The 17,524-nt window shown below is 37.9% G+C and overlaps 1 protein-coding gene across 2 annotated transcripts in view; it reads left to right on the top strand.

The window, feature by feature from the left end:
- Positions 1-17,524, top strand: part of CA8 (carbonic anhydrase 8) — a 49,518-nt gene that overhangs the window by 26,611 nt on the left and 5,383 nt on the right. The window contains exons 5-8 of one of the 2 annotated variants that reach the window (XM_057426179.1): positions 535-597; positions 1,946-1,994; positions 4,630-4,742; positions 11,116-11,287. In XM_057426179.1, coding sequence (XP_057282162.1) covers positions 535-597; positions 1,946-1,994; positions 4,630-4,742; positions 11,116-11,250 — 360 coding nt within the window. In that variant the 3' untranslated portion in view covers positions 11,251-11,287. The remainder of the gene's footprint in view (positions 1-534; positions 598-1,945; positions 1,995-4,629; positions 4,743-11,115; positions 11,288-17,524) is intronic. The other variant, XM_057426180.1, reaches the window with a different exon arrangement.

The following is a 17,524-nucleotide window of genomic DNA, read 5'->3' as shown; positions in this document are numbered from 1 at the left end:
AACCCAGAGATGCCATGAGGGAGATGATCTGCCATTCTGCACTCTGCAGGCAGGAAAAAACTCCCCCAAGCTTCACCTTGGGCCAGATTTGCAACACTGTGGGGACAAATTTGAAAAGTGGCTGTCATGTTCACTCTGTTCCTTTCTGTGTACTTCTCTGACAAAAACTGGTAAGGACAAACTGTATCCTTGGCATTTATATGCCATAATGCTGCATGATTTTGACTCCACATGCAGTATATGCTGCAAAACCGGGTTAGTCAAAACTTGCCAGTCTTAACTGTGACTCTGTCTCTTGTTCTGTGAGTTTCTCTTTCTGCTTTAAAGTTATTTACCTCATTTCCTTCTAACTGGTGGCTTTACAGTGGTTTAATTGTTTGGAGGTGCTGTGTATCAGTGTGTTTGGTTAACACAATGCTGTGTAGTTTGACTGAAACAAACTACAGAACTTACTGTTCTGGCTGACCTCAGTCTTGCCTTAGAGTTTCTGAAACAGCAAAATACTGCAACTCATCTCTGCTTGCTGCATTTCAGATAGGAAAAGAGCATGCAGGCCTAAAGGCTGTGACTGAAATTCTCCAGGACATCCAGTACAAGGTAAGGCATTGTATGAAGAAATGCTTCCTTCATTGACCAGGTAGAGAGAAAGTAAGCGTGTGTGAAGCTAAGAGATGGGTTTCAAATGTTTTTGGGGTAAAGCCATGTGTGAAAAATGTAATTTGGTGGCCTGCATCAGAACCTCAGCGTTTTACAGTATTCAGATAATATGCAGTCTTTGTAGTTGCTTCCTTTTCTGGTGGCCAGAAAATTTGATCTCCTATACCAGTAACTGATTGCAAATAGTCCCTTTTCAGTGATTTTCATGGAGTCAGTGTGAATGTAAACACTGCACCATGCTTAGCGAACACCAGCAGCACTATCTCCAAACTATCTGGTTTTCATTTGTAGAGGAAAAGAATAGATGAACTGAGCACCCATATTAACTTGCAGTGGGAAATCAGTGAACACAATGCCATCTTGTCAGGTGGAGTATGTGTGGGGCTCCTGAAGGACAGATAATAAACCTAGCAGGACTGAGGAGATATGAGTGCTTTCCAGAACATTAATGCTATCTTAAATGACCTTGGGCAAGTTACTTCCATCTCTCTGCTTCATGTCTCTGTCTGTGACATAGAAATAATCATTCTTACCTTTGATTTTAAAGGACTTTGAGATGTATTAATGAGATGTTCTGTATTGGTCTGGAGACATTAGCCATTCACCTCAGTGGATGCTGAAGTGTAGAAAAATTAGAAGCTGTTATTAGAATGGAATTGAAAATATGTCAGTCAAATAATATATGGTAAACTTTAGTCATGATGCTTAAGATTACAAACTCATTGTTTATGAAGGTGTCAGGGAAAATAGTTAGTGTTTAGAACTCCATATTTCATTACTGAAATGCCAGCCAAGTAGAGGAAGGTCATGAAAGGACTTGTCATTGTGAGTGTGTTATAATAACAATTTTCAGAGGATCAGCATCAAATGTACTTTTGGCATACAAAAAATTTTCTTGCATTAAATATGTGAAACCAGCTTTATCTTATTAAGTGTCATCCACATTGTTCAAAGCAAAGCTCACTTTGGCCCTTGGATTTTAAACTCAGAAACCCTGAGTTTCATGTAGAGAATTTCAAGGCTGGGACCTGGAAGGAGCTCAGGTACTAAAGGCAGAAAGTTAGCAAATTGTTGGGATAACCTTAGAAATAAAAAATAAAATACAATAAAAAATGTGTTTGCGTAGCTGCAAGGACAAATGCGATGATGATTAAATGGGGGCTAGTAATGAGGTTACTTTGCACAGAAATTCAAGTCTTAATAAGAGCACACAGCGTGTTTTACCTCTCCATTCATCATCATTTTAATAGAAACTAGATATGAGATTTATTTGTATTCACTTTTTCAGGGAAAGTCCAAAACAATACCCTGTTTTAATCCCAACTCTTTATTGCCAGGTAGGTGTCTTTGCTTATTTTTGTGTATGTGGATTAGTACCTAGTTGCAGAGGCTGAGACAATCTTGAGCTAAAGCACAGTCTAACTGCAAGCCTGGGAGTATGTCCCATAAGGTGGTAATACATTTTGCACCTAGTGCTGCTAACAGGAATAGGGATGAATTCCCTTTGGAATTTATGATACAACTGCACCTGTGAGTGGGATGTGATACTGTAGTCCGTGCACTGCTGGCAATACTGCTGCTAATTTTCTTGATGATTTCTCATCCCATCTAAAGGGGGAGCTGTGTGTATTGCTTTCTCTAGTTTGGCACAGAATAGGAAGCTAAGGTTACCCACTTACCAAGGTAGCCTTTTGGCAGCATCAAAAGGCAGTGGATAATGCAGTGACAGTTCTGTAGTATACAAGGAGTAGTGACAATGGAAAGCAAATTCAAATTCATATGGCTGAAAGAGTAATAGTGAGAAACAACGACTACCTTTACTACTTGTCTACTACTACTACACTACCTTGTCTTAAAAAGAACATGACTTTAAAAAAAACCCCACATTTCTACAAGATAAATGTTTCTGCAAGGAATCTTTGTGAGCTAAATTCTGCACTGTAGTAGCAGGATCTTAAATTTTCAAAGTACTCCGGGTCTACCTGAAACTGTATCAATTATATATATCAAAAGAATGCTATTTAGGTTGCAAAGTCAAGTGCTCAGCAATTAGGAATTGCAGGAATTTAGGCTGCCTGTGCCCCTTTGTGCATATATGTTAGAAGACATCTTTTAATTGCATGACCATAAATTATTTTTTACAGGACCCCTGCCTCACAGTTCCTGTTTGATGCTGATTGAGTCACATAAACCAAAATTTTCATATGTCATCTCTAACTATGTGTTCCTCATTTTCTAGGTGCCCGACTTGAGATCATGGGGTCTGATTTGCAGAAGTGCTGAGTGCTTACGCCTCCAACTGAAGTCAATGGGAGCAGTGCTCTGACTGTATTAAGTGCTATAGAAAGTTAATTACTCTTGAGAAATCAGGTTCTAAGCATCTCATACTGAACACCTCAAGTGAATAGATGCATTTGACATTAACTTCTCTGTACTCAGTTCCCCATCTTTAAAGTGTGGCGGTAATTGTCTTTCCTCACACCATGGGGTGTTGGAAGGATAAATGAAGTCACGTTTGGGAAGCACTCAGACACTGAAGAAATGAGTGCATTAGAAATACGAAAAATGACAAAATGTGATCCTTGTAACAAGCAGGGTTCGACTAGCATGGAAAAAAGAAGACTAAGACCGCATATTGTGCTGAGAAATCAAAATGTTATTAGAAGGTTTTCAAAACAAAATAATCCATCTTTTCAAGTAAATGATGAAAGGTTCTCTTGAAAAGACATACGATCATGTAACAAGATGGTGTCACAGAGCATGCACAGGATGGGCTGGATTAATTCTTGCAGTTCTTAACTCCTGACTGATTGATAATGCAACTTGCTTTCAATGGATTTGCCATATAATTCCCTAACTGAGAAAGAAAATTACTCCAACAAACCAAAATCCATTCACTGACAATCGCAGGCTTCAATAGCAAGATTTAGTTCTACTGGTACTCCTCTAAGCTAGTAGTGAAATGGCAGTAACAGGTTAGGTCATCCAAGCAAGTTTCTTTGTCTCACATTCTGTACTTGTCAAGCCAGTGACAATCTTCCCCCTAGCTCTCCATGGCATGATTAACCACCCTTTGTTTCCAGTTCCTCTCTAGGTTCGTTTCTTGTCCCTTCTTTTACAGTCAGGCAGTTTCCTCTCCATACATCTTAAGCTCTGTCAGAGAGTGATTTGTGAGTATGGCCTACAGCAGCAAAGGAAAGCACTGTGTAGTCTTGCAAAGTGCAGTGTGACTCAAATCTTTGAAGAATTGAGGTTAAAATAATTAACATCGAACTGTTGTATGTTGTGTTGTCTTTAGAGTTAAAACTCTGCTTGGACAAACCATTGCACATTTTCTTGAGAGACAACAGTTCTTTATAAACCTATTAATAAGCTTATAAACTTATTAAAATAAATTTATTCTTAAAGAAACCTTGATTTTTTTCCCCTATGAAATTCAACTCACTTTCCAAAGCTAGGAGGCTCCAGTGCAAATCGAAAAATGTCACCAAAATTGTGAACTGAAAAGTTTGGCTTGAGCTGTTTTCACTGACTTTTTATAAAAAACGAAATAAACTCATCCTTGAGACATGTCCTAAATGTGGAAGTCAGTGAAAATTTGATCACCACAGACCCTCTGCCTTCAAAATAAGATGTGTCTTGTAGCTTTGTCACTAAGAGGAGTTCTTTATCACCACATTATTTATTTGCTGTGTTAGTTTAATGAATCATGCACATTATTTTTCACATCTATGAAGTGGCATTTTCATCTTTAAAATGGTCATCTGCAGGGAGAAGTTACTGCAATATAATGACCAGAAGACATGAGCTAAGTGGTGGACAGTGCTTGGCAGGTTATAAATTCACACTGTAGCTTACTATGTACTAACTTCATCATATGAGCAAGCTCGTGGCTGTCATAAGGTGTCATAATTGAAAAACAGAGTGATGTTTCTTAATGTTGTTAAAATTCCACATTTCTTTCAATTTCAGATCCTCTTCTGCGTGACTACTGGGTGTATGAGGGCTCCCTAACCATTCCACCCTGCAGTGAAGGTGTCACCTGGATATTATTCCGCTATCCTTTGACTGTGTCCCAAGTGCAGGTAACAGCTGTGCTTAAAGTGACCTTGGAATATGGTTATGAGCTAAAGGTTATAGCGTGCAAATATATATATCAGGACATTATATCTGTTCTCCTTGAAGATCCTATTAGATCAGTACATGGCTTTTCAAATAAAGGTTAAGCCTTTTGAGTCACTGAAAGCAATGCAAAGGTCAGAGATGAAAAACCTTATCATTTATCATCTGCATTTAAAATAATTCTTTATTTAAGTGAAAGAAAAAGAAAAAAGTCAATGGGCAAGAGAAATTCAATTCTTTGTAATTGTAAGCTTTCAAATATCACTGCTTTTTGATGTTAGAAGAACAAAAAGTCACAGGGAGACACTATGTCCTGGAGAATGAAAAATGTTAACGTAGTACAGGCTAGCTGTATTGCACTGAACTATATTTAACTTGTCTTGCTTTTCCAATTCTGTTTTGTAATGTATGTCAAATGGAAACTGCTTATTTAGGTTTGATTTTCCATGTATGTATGTTAAAGTTGGATTTTTTTTTATAAATTTTATCTAGCAGTCATGTAAGGCTTTCTATAGAAAACATTTCAAAGCTGTCTGTAAATAATCCTGGTAAAAACAATGAAAATTCATGATTCTCCCACATTCTGTGCATCCTCGTTGGAGAAATGTGGGTTTAATTTAAGTGAAACTGTTGAGAATCCCTGAAGGTGAATGTCTTAATCTTCATTGCCTGCTCCGAAGCATGTGCAAACAGAAGGGAAAAAAGTATTAAAGGTGATAAATTCAGATTTACATTATTTCATCTTTAATACGCTAATTTTTTTCTAGTAATCCCAGCACAATATTTTCACAATTTGGCAGTGTTTCTTTTCAATGAAAACTGAATCCTAGTTCTAATCATATGATAAAAGCAATAGCTCCCAGTAAGCTTATTTGCATGGTAGCTGCAACTTAAATGTATCCCATCATGAACCTGGTATTTATTTGCTTGTGAAAGGGAAAGTCTTATGGCTGGTTACTACTGAGTAAAGAGGAAACAGAACTCTGTTGGCATTATTAGATTCAGAATAACTTTAAAATTAGACACTGCGTTTTGTAACTTGGCAGCTAATTGTCCAGGTATTATATGGATAGCTAAGAGTATTTAATCAGAATTATAAAGACCATAGCTATGACACTGAGACATTATATGATATTTGATTTCATGCTACTTGCAGATTTTGTAGTCTCTATTCCCTTTTAATCCAGTCGATGCACAGAGGGCACAATTCAAGCCATCCACATATGGTGGGAGATGGAAGGCCAGGTTGAACAGAGCCTTGGGCGACATGGTGTAGGGTGAGGTGTTCCTGCCCATGGCAGGGGGGTTGGAACTAGATGGTCTTAAGGTACTTTCCAAACCAAACCATTCTATGATTCTATGATTCTGTGATTCTATGGTGAGAGGGTGAATAAAAGAGCAATTAAGCAGAGAAATGTGAGTTTAGTTAACATTATTGTGTACTCATTTACCACAAGGAAACAAGGTGTTGGAGCATAGTGTGAAGGGGCTGAGTCTCCAGAAGATAATATTATGCCTGGGGAAAAGATTGTGACTCATAACCGTGGAGTTCTTTAAGTGAGGGGTAGCTGTTTTGTGTTTTACTGCCTTAAATTGTTATAAACCAAATCCAGTGAAAGCATTGCAGTGACAAAGAGTGCACATGTCATGGGGGGCTTTTTCCCTGCCACAGACAGGTGCGTATGCTGGTGAGATGTGGCACTGGACCAGAGCGAGAGACTGGAATGGGCTTATGCCAATGTGATCCACAGTGCTTTGAACTTGTAGATCAGCATCCCTTAGGAAAAAAATAATTGATAATTACAAATGCAGCAGCATTAAAATTAAGGTTGTGCAGAGGCAACTTAGTAAGCACATGAAGGACTTTTGCCAAGATGGGATAAAAATTTTACTTGTATCAGATACTGCTTTCAGATGTCAATTGAAAATAAATATGTGAACAAATAAGTGAGAGATGGTGATTCTGGGATTCGGAAAAGGGACTGAGAGTTCTCCATGGTGCCCAAAATATGATTTTTAGGGTGCCAGGATAGTTTGCTATAGCCTAGGCATCCAAGATTTTAACTTGTAATTAGCATTTTGGCTGCGGTTAAGTATTGGGCCTCTTTTGTGCATGTGAGCAAGAGTGCCTATGAGAGATTCAGTTTAAGGAGATATGGGAAATATAAGGGCTTTTCTCTATGGAAAATGAGAGACGTAGTATGGCATATAACATTCTGAAACATCCATGGCAGGCTGGTAAAGGCATTTAATTTTATTAATCCTGCTTGTAGTGTTAAAGCATAGATTTCAGCACAAATGCATTTCTAATGGATTTAAATATACTATTTTACATGTGTCATTAACTTGTAGAACTTTCTTCTGTGAGATATTAATGAATACAGCTTATGAAACTTCAAGCCATTTATATAAATACTAGTAGCATCTGTGGTTATAGCCAATAAGAGACAAATTTGAGGCTTTCTACTTTCATTTTTCAGGCCATAAATAATCAACTTCTGAGTGTCAATAACAAGAAACAGTAAAGAGCAACACAGTCCGATATGCAATAGGTTTTATTGCCTTCCTCCGGTGAAGCTTGTTAATATATTGGAGACAAGATACTCATTCATATTCTCTTTTTCTGTAATTAACACAGTAATATTGGTTAGCTTAGCAAATTGTAGGTCATAAGTGAAAAAAAAGAAGAAAATTACAATTCTAGTTCATGGTCACATCTGTATATTTTCACATTTGCGTATTTTTTGAAACAATGAAGAAGTAACTATTTTAGCATAGACATAACAGGCTGATCATTGCAAAGTGGAGAACCTTTTCTTGTTTCTTCTGAAGACATTTATAGGTAGTAAAGTTCAACTGATGAGCTGATTTGCTACTGATCCAAGTCAATGTTAAGTGAAAGGAGATTCATCTCTGCGTGCACCTCACTTCAGCAGCCGGCATGTGAGTGTGTTTGTTATATGAACAGCAAAAGAGCAAGCCAGGACTACAGTTGGGATGTACTTTGCTGGAGTCCAGTGCTGTCTCCTCATTGGAAGTCACTGGCTTCACTTCCATCAGAGAGCTGTTTCCTTCATGGGTCTTTCTGTGAGGTCTGAATAAAGTGTGCAGGCAACTCCCTTGGAAAATAAGGGCTTTACAAATCTGGTTCTAGGAGTTTTATTACTGATCTCAGTGGAAAGGAGCTTGTCCGGGAAGCAGCTCCCTGCAGTGCTCTTTTAGCATATTCCTGCTCACCTTTTGTGTTTTTTTTATCATCCTCACATGTCTTATGTTGAAATATACAGCCCAGGAAGAACTGTGCTGACTGCTTTTGTGAGACACCTCAGCCATGCCTGTACATTGCTGAAATGCAATGGGAGAAAATAGAACCTGTTAGGCCAGTAAAGAGCAGAAAATAATTGAAAAAGACTTGCTCGTGCTTCTCTTCACTATATTTTTAAAAAAACTGGACATTTGTGAATAATGTGCTTTGTGGTTCACTGGAGCCCAGAACAAGTACATTGTCTAAGCCACTCAGAATAGGGATTTTAAACAATGATGCAGCATGGAGCTGTCATTCTGCTGTACTCATTGTCAGACTTAACTGGCTTTGTATTGAATGGCAAGGTCTCTAGTCCTTTTGTGTACCTTATTCAAAACCAAGACCTCCTGAAGCACAGAAATAGTAACTAGCATATGGTGCTGGAGTGGGAATTGTGTAAAATTTTTGTAGTCTGTGAAATAAAGTGCTCTGACAGGTTCATGGTATTCAGGCAAAAGGATAGTGCTTCTATTCCTCATATAGAAGAAATGTCTGTGGAAAACATGCAAATTCTTTGTTTTGTGTGTTCTATTCTACAGCAAATATTTAAGGAAGCAAAAAAAAAAAAGCAGTCTTCAAGATCTGAATAAAGGGAAGTGGTAAAAACATTCTTGCAAATTTTTTCAAAATATAAGCTAATAGTGACTGTTCACATTGTGGCTTTACTTCTTCACTGGTTAGAATTTGTTCCTGAATTTCAGTCTGAACAAGCCTAAGTCATCTTCAGTGTCTTCTGGGAATGAGAAAAGTTTTTCTAAATGGCTATTCCCGTTGAAAGTATGTGAATATCCAAGGATGCTTCACCATGTGCCTCTAAAATATCTATTTCCTTGGCAGTCCTACAAGGTGTACTTCACAGCATTGACTTGTGAGGGGTTGGGAGGAGAAAGTAAGCAGTTCCGTATGACATTGAGCAGGATGTGTGCGGCACACGTATTGCTTTCTCATGTGGAAATTTAACAGGGGAAGTATTGTCAGCACAGCTGGTGTCCTTTTCTGACAGAACTACTTCTCAAGAGTGAAGTAGACAACTGTTGTGTATAGAAGGTCTCTGTCTGAATCATGATATGAAGGACTAAACAAGGAGGCTGATGATCTCAGAGGCGATTCCCCTTTGGAGGAGGGCTACAATTCTTTACTTCCCTAAAGACCAAAGAGCAGGCATGGGGATCAGGTCAGTCCTACTTTCCTGACTGAAGAAACTGGAAGCTGCTTTGTGAGGAGTAACTCCGGGAGAAAGATTTTACTGTGGGGACTGAGACAGAGCATTTGTAGTTATATTGGGAGACAGCTCATAAATACCAGCTTTGCAGAGTCTGCTCTTCCTTCTTGATCTGTGTTTGTTTGAAGTCTCTTTCTGAATAGATCAAACAAAAGCCACATTCTTGTAAAATGTTCCTTCCTAAACTGCAAGTATTTCAGATTTTTGAGAGTTGATTCAGACGATGAAAGAGGCTACCTTTACAAAATCCTTTCAGTGATTTACTAGTGTCTGACTCCTGAAGACTTTTTCAGTTCCAAGCCTGTAGTAAGTTTGTTTTCAGTTTGCTTTAAACAAGCAAACAGAAATCATCCAAAACAGGATTCTGTTCTCAAAGAACCTTCAAAGAGCTTTACAGTTCATTCTGCTTTTCATCTTTTGAGTCTAAGCTGTTGTCTTATATTTCAGCTGTGGGAAGCTGAGTGTTGATTTTCAAGCGCGCTGCTTTCTGAGGAAAATAAAGCAGAACAGAGGTAGCCTCTAAATCAAGTAAATAAGTCTGTATCAGTTCTGCTGTAGAGTGGAAAACAGCAATGAAGGCAGTTGTCTTCCAGGTTGCAGTGAGAAAGAGTTCTCTGCAGGCAGTAAAAGAATAAAAATGCCATTAACTGCTATTTAGTACCTCATTTCTTTTAATCCTGGAATCACACTTGCATCCTCTCTGTAATCCTTCACTGGGTGTTTTTCATGGAGAAATTAACTCTCTATAATCTCTTAGATGATAAAATGATTAAATACTTCAGGCTTCATTTTGCTTTTTGTGTAGCTTGTTTCAAGTCACAGCTGAGCTGAATAGTGAGGCATCACAGGGTCAGTACAGGCTCAAAGGCTCCTGCTAGAGGAGTCAGCCTTCAAATAGGTTTGCTGTATCCAGCTAGTGTAGCTTGTCAATATGCCAAAGCAAAACCAACCACAATTTCTTACTAGTTGTAACTGCTTATTTAAAATATAATTCTCTTAAATCAAACAGCAGTGTTGAACAATAAGGTGTAATATTGCTGAGATATGCATTGATTTTCTTAGTTTTTTATCATACAGAGCTTGATGCTGATATCAGGGATGGAGAAGAGAGCTGCTCACATTCTTCCCTACACATTTAGAAAAATCTAAAGCAGAAACATATTTGTTTTGGACCAATAGAAATGTTTTATATTGACTTTTTGTTTGTATTTGATTTCTAAGTACACTTAACACCTGCATCTACAGAACCACCAGAAGGAGTATTTCATTTTGATGGGAAAAAACATATTTTTCCATATAAAATTTCAGCAGACTTCCTCTAAAGCTGAGAGTCTGTTCAGAATTCTGGTTTAGAAATAATTTTTATTTAAATGAAGCAACAGTTTCAGGCAATAAATAAATTACTGGAAGAAATTCAGAACCATTTATAGTCAGCCAAGTTATTAATGAAATGCACCTCTTTGAGGAAGACCAGAATGATTACTTTCATGTCACAACTGTGAGGTTGATTCATAGAGTGTAATACACAATGGCTAGGAAAGTTATAGATCCCAAAAGAAGCTGTGAAAAAGCAAAAGATAAGTTTATGCACATGGCAAAACTGTGTGCATAAAAGTTATTACTTTTCTCTGTTAAATGCTTTGACAGTGCTGACAACTATTTTTAAATGTTACTAATGATGTATGTTGACCTCAGCATGTGGTACCCGAACACTCAAATTATCAAAGCTGCAGAAGTGGCTGATTTTGATCATTGGTCATTAGTGAAGAATGTATCTCAGCTTTTTCATGCCTGTTTTTCTGCCTTTCAGATAGAGGAATTTCGTAGACTGAGGACACATGTTAAAGGTGCTGAGCTTTTAGAGGGCTGTGATGGAATCCTAGGAGATAACTTCAGACCAACTCAGCCACTTAGTGATAGAATCATCAGGGCTGCATTTCAGTAGCAGAAGAGGAAGAATAACAAAAATTAATCTTATGCAGGTAAGTAAAAGCTTAGCAGAAAAATCAAAAAATTGAAGTAATTTTCGTAGGGGATCTTTAGCTAAAGCAGAAAACACACTGAGTTTATTTCAGCTGATGTTATGATATATTGTCACAGTCATAAATTTTGACACTACTGTTTTGTTCTGTCCTGTGATATAATAGTTTGGTTCTTGGAGTAGTTTGATTACTGTTAGGTTCTTTAGTGGCTGGAATCTAATATACAATTTGGTGAATTGAAATATTTGTAGTGTCTTCAGTAGGCAGTGGGTCATTCACAGATCACAGTTACTTCCTGTAGCTTTAAATTTCTCCTATTGCAGTAAGCAACCGCACAGTATATACTGAGGTTAGTTCAGTAGTTGATATCTTACTTTTTTTTTTTTTAGAAGAGCAGTCATTGGTGAATATTTCTAGTGTTGCCTGTTAAAAAACAGGGTAGTAGTTCTGGAAGGAAGCCTTTACTTCTCAAAGGAGGCTTTTTTTTTGGATCCTTTCTCCCTGCTTTACAATGCTGTTCTTTCCCAACAAGACTGAATCTTGGGCAAAACCAGTGCAGATGCAAGAAGAAACTAATTAACTTCTGTCATGACTAATATATTTCATTCACGGAAGTAGTTGCTGCTTCGTGTCATCAGTGATGTTTTCAGCCGTCACTGGCTCACAGAGCAAGAATTTAAGGATTACATTGAATTCAAGGCGTAAGAGCTAAGACATATATCCGCAGTTCAGTTATTATTCAGTACACATCATCCGCAGTTCAGTTATTAAAAACCTCCCATGTCATGTTCCCCTAGCCTCTATCAGTTGCAAGATACATTCCCTCAGTGCTCAACATTTATGCCTAAACCTCATTATGTTTAGTTAACCAATGTTGTACTATAATGAAGAACCTTGTAATGAGATTTTTAAAGTCCAGGGAAGTGGTTGAGTCCCCATCCCTGGAGGTATTTAAAAGATGTGTAGACGTGGCACTTAGGAACATGGTTTGGTGGTGGACTTGGCAGTGTTAGGTTAATGGTTGGAATCAATCTAAAAAGTTTTTCCAACCTTACCATTTCCATGATTTTAAGACAATTCATTACCTTGAAATTAATGAGCCAAGACACTAACAATTATGGCTCATTTTGTAATGAAGTGGCTTCAACTTGATATAAATAGTAAGACAGCTGATCTAGGAAGTCTTCAAGAAAAGAATGGATCTATTAACTTGCTTTCTTTAAATTAAAGTTCTACTACTTTTTTAACATAGTATAATTTTTCATCTACTGTCCTACCATAAACTTTATTTAGGTAATAAAGACACTGGGTACTCTACCCTATTTTACTGATATATTTTCATATAAAAGTATCAGTTTTTCTATCTGCACATTTCTTCAAAGCTATATGCTCACAAGAGAATTAATTAATGGAGAATTTGGAAAGGAAGCATGCTTCTGGAAGGTTTTTGATGAACACTTTTGGGTAAGGACATCTATTTGTACATTAATTTTTGCCGTATCTGAGTCAATGATGGAACTCCTTAGTGCGCATGAAACTCTGTTATGGAGTTAATCCTTTTCAGAGCATGCTCTGGGCCCAGCACCCATATTGATATGAAGTTAACAAATGATCGGGCAGCTGATAATGCCTAAAAGAAATTGATAATTTCGTGCTTCCAAAAATGGATCCATTAAAAGCGAGTGGGAAGATTATCTTTATTCCTGCACGTGACAAGAAATATTAAATAGGCTGGGACAGTGGCCAACAATTTCATGGTCTTTCCATGTAGCATAAGCATTCAATATAGTGTATCCTTCTAAACATTTTTGAAATGAGGGTTTGTTTGTATTTTATAACCCTATTTAATATCCACACCCCTGAAGTTAAGCAAAGAAAGCAAAACATCGGTACTTTTATTACTACTGTTTTCTCATTCTGCTATTTAATTTTGGGCACATCCCTAAGCCCAATTCTCAATTACATGGTTCTCTGCAGTCACCAAATGTCATCACTTTAATCTTGAAATGGATGTTTCAAATTCATCCCGGCTTCTGCATAAAAATTACTCGGGAAAATCATAGCAATATTAAAGTACAATTTTTCTCAGAGAGTGAATAATGCCCTCAGGCCAGTGCAGGTAATTCAAGTCTGTAACAGTGAAATTACTTGACACGCTGAGTTTGAATTTTCAGCATGAAAGAGTTTCCTTTACAATGCTAGAATTGAAATGTAAAAATTTCCCTTTTGCTTTCATGTTTGAAATTTTGTTACATTTGCCAATACTTATAAAGATTTGTTTAAAATAATAAGATTTATCTTGGCCATGGTTCACATAATCTGCAGTTTTAATTCCCAAATGATGGAATTTTTAATGTAAAGTAATAGTCCTTACTGTAGGGCTATGCTAAGCACAGAGAAAGAACTGTGACTTCTGGCATTGTGTAGCCCACAGAAGAAATGGCATTTGGCTCTCTATATCTGATTGAATTACTTATCAGAAATTCATTTGGCCAGGTCTTCTTTTTAGTTTTGGATGCATCGGTCCAAATAGCACTGAACCAATCAAAGGTTTACAGTATATCCTTGCTATTGAATTTGTCTTTGGGGAGCCAGAAGAATGAAGTCTAAAAAGAAATTGTGTGGCTTTGATCACCTTTTTTCTATTCAAACAGAGAGAAAGAAAACAATTCTACTTCCTTTGTAGTGATTTCCTCACACAGTTCTGTCCAGAAGGAAGGTGTTGAGGAACTGTAGCTTCCCGCAGAGATCTCAGACATCCTCAGAAGACACCTTCCCTCATGCATAGGAATGGGTAATGGTCCTTAAGCTAGGACTGCTGACATTGACTGAATATTGTGATGAAGACTCAGTAGCAAATGGGGAAGTAATGGTTTGCAGGGTAGCATCTATATAGTGATCCAAGAGGAATAATTTCTTTCTTTCAAAGAGATTACCTTTTATTTTGAAGCTCTGGTATGTCTTGAATATATACAATTACAGACACACTGGTGGACTTCTTTTCTGACATGATGCTCCTCTGCCAAGGCTGCTGGAACTCCTGTCAGTAAAGGTTTCAATATTTTCTATTATTCCAAATCGGTGTGGTACAGCCACTTGAAGAACCTCGAGGAACATTAGTTTTCCATGACCTTGTCACTCTGTCAAGGAAAGATGGATACAAATGTGTCCATAAGTGTTATATACACAGGAGTAGAAAGAGGTTGCTTGAAAGGTCTAATTAGTTTTGACTGAATCAGAATGCAGGCTTTATGCATGCCATGATGACAAATCTTCAGAACATCTGCTCTTCAGCCTTAATTTAAACCCTGACAGAACTGATCCCTTTGTGGCTTCCGATGAAATGCCTTATGTTGATCTTTGATGCAGTTTGTGTTAGTGTGTCGACATGAAGGCAGAGTTGACACAAACATGATATATCATGGTGTGTTATCTCAGGTAAAGAACTGCTTTCTCCCCCTGCCCCCTTCGATATGGAAAAGCCCAGATCTAAAAATACCCCTCTCTAGTTCTAGAATAAATTTTGGCCAGGCTCTAAAGGAAGCCTTCAGGAACATAAACTGGGTAGAATGTTGTAGCTTCACTGCTCACTTTAACCCAGTGGGCCTTAAAATCAGTTTGTGGCTGTCAAGTTGGCCTCTTTTGGCTCTGCATTTCTGCCAAAAATGGATCTCCCTCCTATAGCTTGGGGTTAATGTGCCTTTGGACGCTGTTGTCTGGGTGTTTTTGGAATACATTCCTTATACAACAGCTTTTGCATCCCTTTCTCTCCTGAAGTTACATGGAAGGTGAAAAAATTGAGTTCAGTTTTAGCGATGAAGAACAATAAAAGCACAGAATACCTGTAGTTGAGATAGTCGTAGTTGGCCTTTGGAGATCTACTAGTCCAATCCTCTGCTCTAAGCAGTTGCCAGTCATGTCCAGCTGGGCTTTGAATATTGTGAGGATGAAGACTGAACAACCTCTTGGAGCATCCTGTTGCTGTGTTTGACCCCCCTTGCAGGGAAAAAGATTTTTCTTAATTTTAAATGAAATCTCCTGTATTTCTGTTTGTACCCACTGCCTCTTCTCCTTTCACTGGATACCGAGAGTCCGGTGCCGTCTTCTATACTTGTCTGCATGCATTGATAAGATCCCTCTTGACACACCTCTTCTTGAGGCTAGCCTCTCAGCCTCTTTTTCTATGACAGGTTCTTCAATCCCTTGATCATGTTTGTGGCCTGTTGATTGTATCACTCCAGTATGTCCATGTTTCTTGTGAACTGGGCAGCCCAGAACTGGACCCAGTACTCTGGATGTTTCGTCAGTCCTGAGCAGAAGTGAAAGATCATCTCCCTTCACCTGCTGACAGTGCTCTTCCTAGGGCATCACAGGAGGCTGTTCTCCTTTGTTGTGTGGGTGCATTACTGACTCATGTTTACCTGGCTGTTTACCTGGACTCCTAGATCCTTTTCTGAAAGAAAAGAGAGAAAGGATAAAATTGTGACTTCCTCAGTGCTGCCAGTAGCTTTTTTGGTACTTCATACTTGACTCAGAGCCATAAGGTTATTTCTTGATAGCCTCAGGGGATCTTGGAATCAGATTTGTAATTCTTATTGTTTTACAGCAAAGCTTAACAATGGGGACAACAAATACTACCACTCTTGGAAATCGAGTGAGAAAAAACTTAAATATTCCCTTTTGTTAAAGGCTATTTTTTTTGGCAGTTTGAGTCCTGGCTCACTGTTTTTAAACATGTGAACTGAGACTATTCCAACAGGCTATTTTATTCTGGGGCTTGCCACCATACCTAATGGATAGGTTCTTTTTCAGTAGCACATTCTCCACTGAAGCCAGCATCATTTGTGTTTTCCAATGGATTTATTTCCCTCTCTTTAATCCTTGTTGCTTTACATGTAGCTGATCTGATAGGCATGCCTTTCTCTTCTGTTACATCACTGAAACAGCTTTGTCTGTGAATGAGCAAGTTGTCTGATTTCAAGCACTTGAATATCAACTTGAACTGATAATGATACTAAATTCATTTTGGCATGCCTATGTGTCTTCATCCCTGTATAAATCAGGTTTTATAAGCATGATTCAGTGCATAGGGTAGTTAAATGTCATTGCTCCCCTTTATTAAGAGAAGATAAAATAAGTGCCTGGTACAGAAGTCATTGAAATCAATGAGATTCTTTAAATAGAAGGCAGTAAGAGCTAGTTCTAAAAAATAGCTTGCTAAAATAATATTGAAAGAATATTTTCTTTGGAAAGTGATGAAATAAAATTTCCACTGAGCATAATTACTAAAGAATTTGATCTCCAATGTGTTGTCTCAAAAGTGCACATCCCAGACCCAATTTATTTTGTATCCATAAATAAAGAATTGTCCTTCAAGTGTGGTGATGGCTTATACTTACACCATTTTCCTATATACATTACTCCAGTTCTCCTGAACAAATTTTTTTTGTGATTGATTCAGAAACTCCTTTTATATTCACAAATGCATGTACACATTCATACATACATATACATATACGTATTTGGTAGACTTCAGTTTGTAAGTAGCTGCAAATTCATCCTTATAAATTAATATTCCTTTAAATTATGATAGCAGAAATGAGTTTGGATTAAAAGCCATTGTTAATATGATTACTATTTTCCTAGTTGTACGTTCAAGATTAGAGAAAAGAAAATAAACAACATCATTAAAATACCAAGGTTGTGCTAGGCTTGAGGAACAGGAAGGAATAATTTAGGGTGGGAGGAACACAGACTTCATGCCTGATACTTCAGAGACTGTCTGCATGATACTAAGAGGTCTAAGCAGAAATTGGTGCATCATTAGTTTCAGAATAAGGAGAGAGGGCAATGTGGTGACAGTGACTGCTGCGTTCAGTGAGTGGAGAGTGCAAGTTACTCGCTTTTGAAGCTTCTGAGCTGCTCTTGTGGCAGCAAAACTATGTTGCCCTTTCCATAGGACATTGAAGAGGGCATCAGTGCTGCCAGTGGGAACGAACTAGTACTAAACAGGTGGTGGTGCATTCCCCTTTGCAGCACTTTAAATTGTTTAGTAACGATTATAGAATATGAAGGGACATTCAGGTACAGCATGAGCTATGGAGCTGTGCCTTGCCTTTGAGAAATGGAGACGAGTGGCACAATGCTGTGATCTGTATTTTTTTACCTAAGCAGATCTCAGTGAGCTTCACATTTGAATGGAAGTTTGCAATACCAATCAATATGTGTCAGTCTAGT

The sequence above is a fragment of the Pezoporus wallicus genome, unplaced genomic scaffold (assembly GCF_028554395.1).
Source record: "Pezoporus wallicus isolate ANWC-B61680 ecotype Strahan unplaced genomic scaffold, APGP_CSIRO_Pwel_v1 contig_4131, whole genome shotgun sequence".
In the NCBI taxonomy this organism is placed as follows: Eukaryota; Metazoa; Chordata; class Aves; order Psittaciformes; family Psittacidae; genus Pezoporus; species Pezoporus wallicus.
This window is presented reverse-complemented; position numbering and strand designations above follow the sequence as displayed.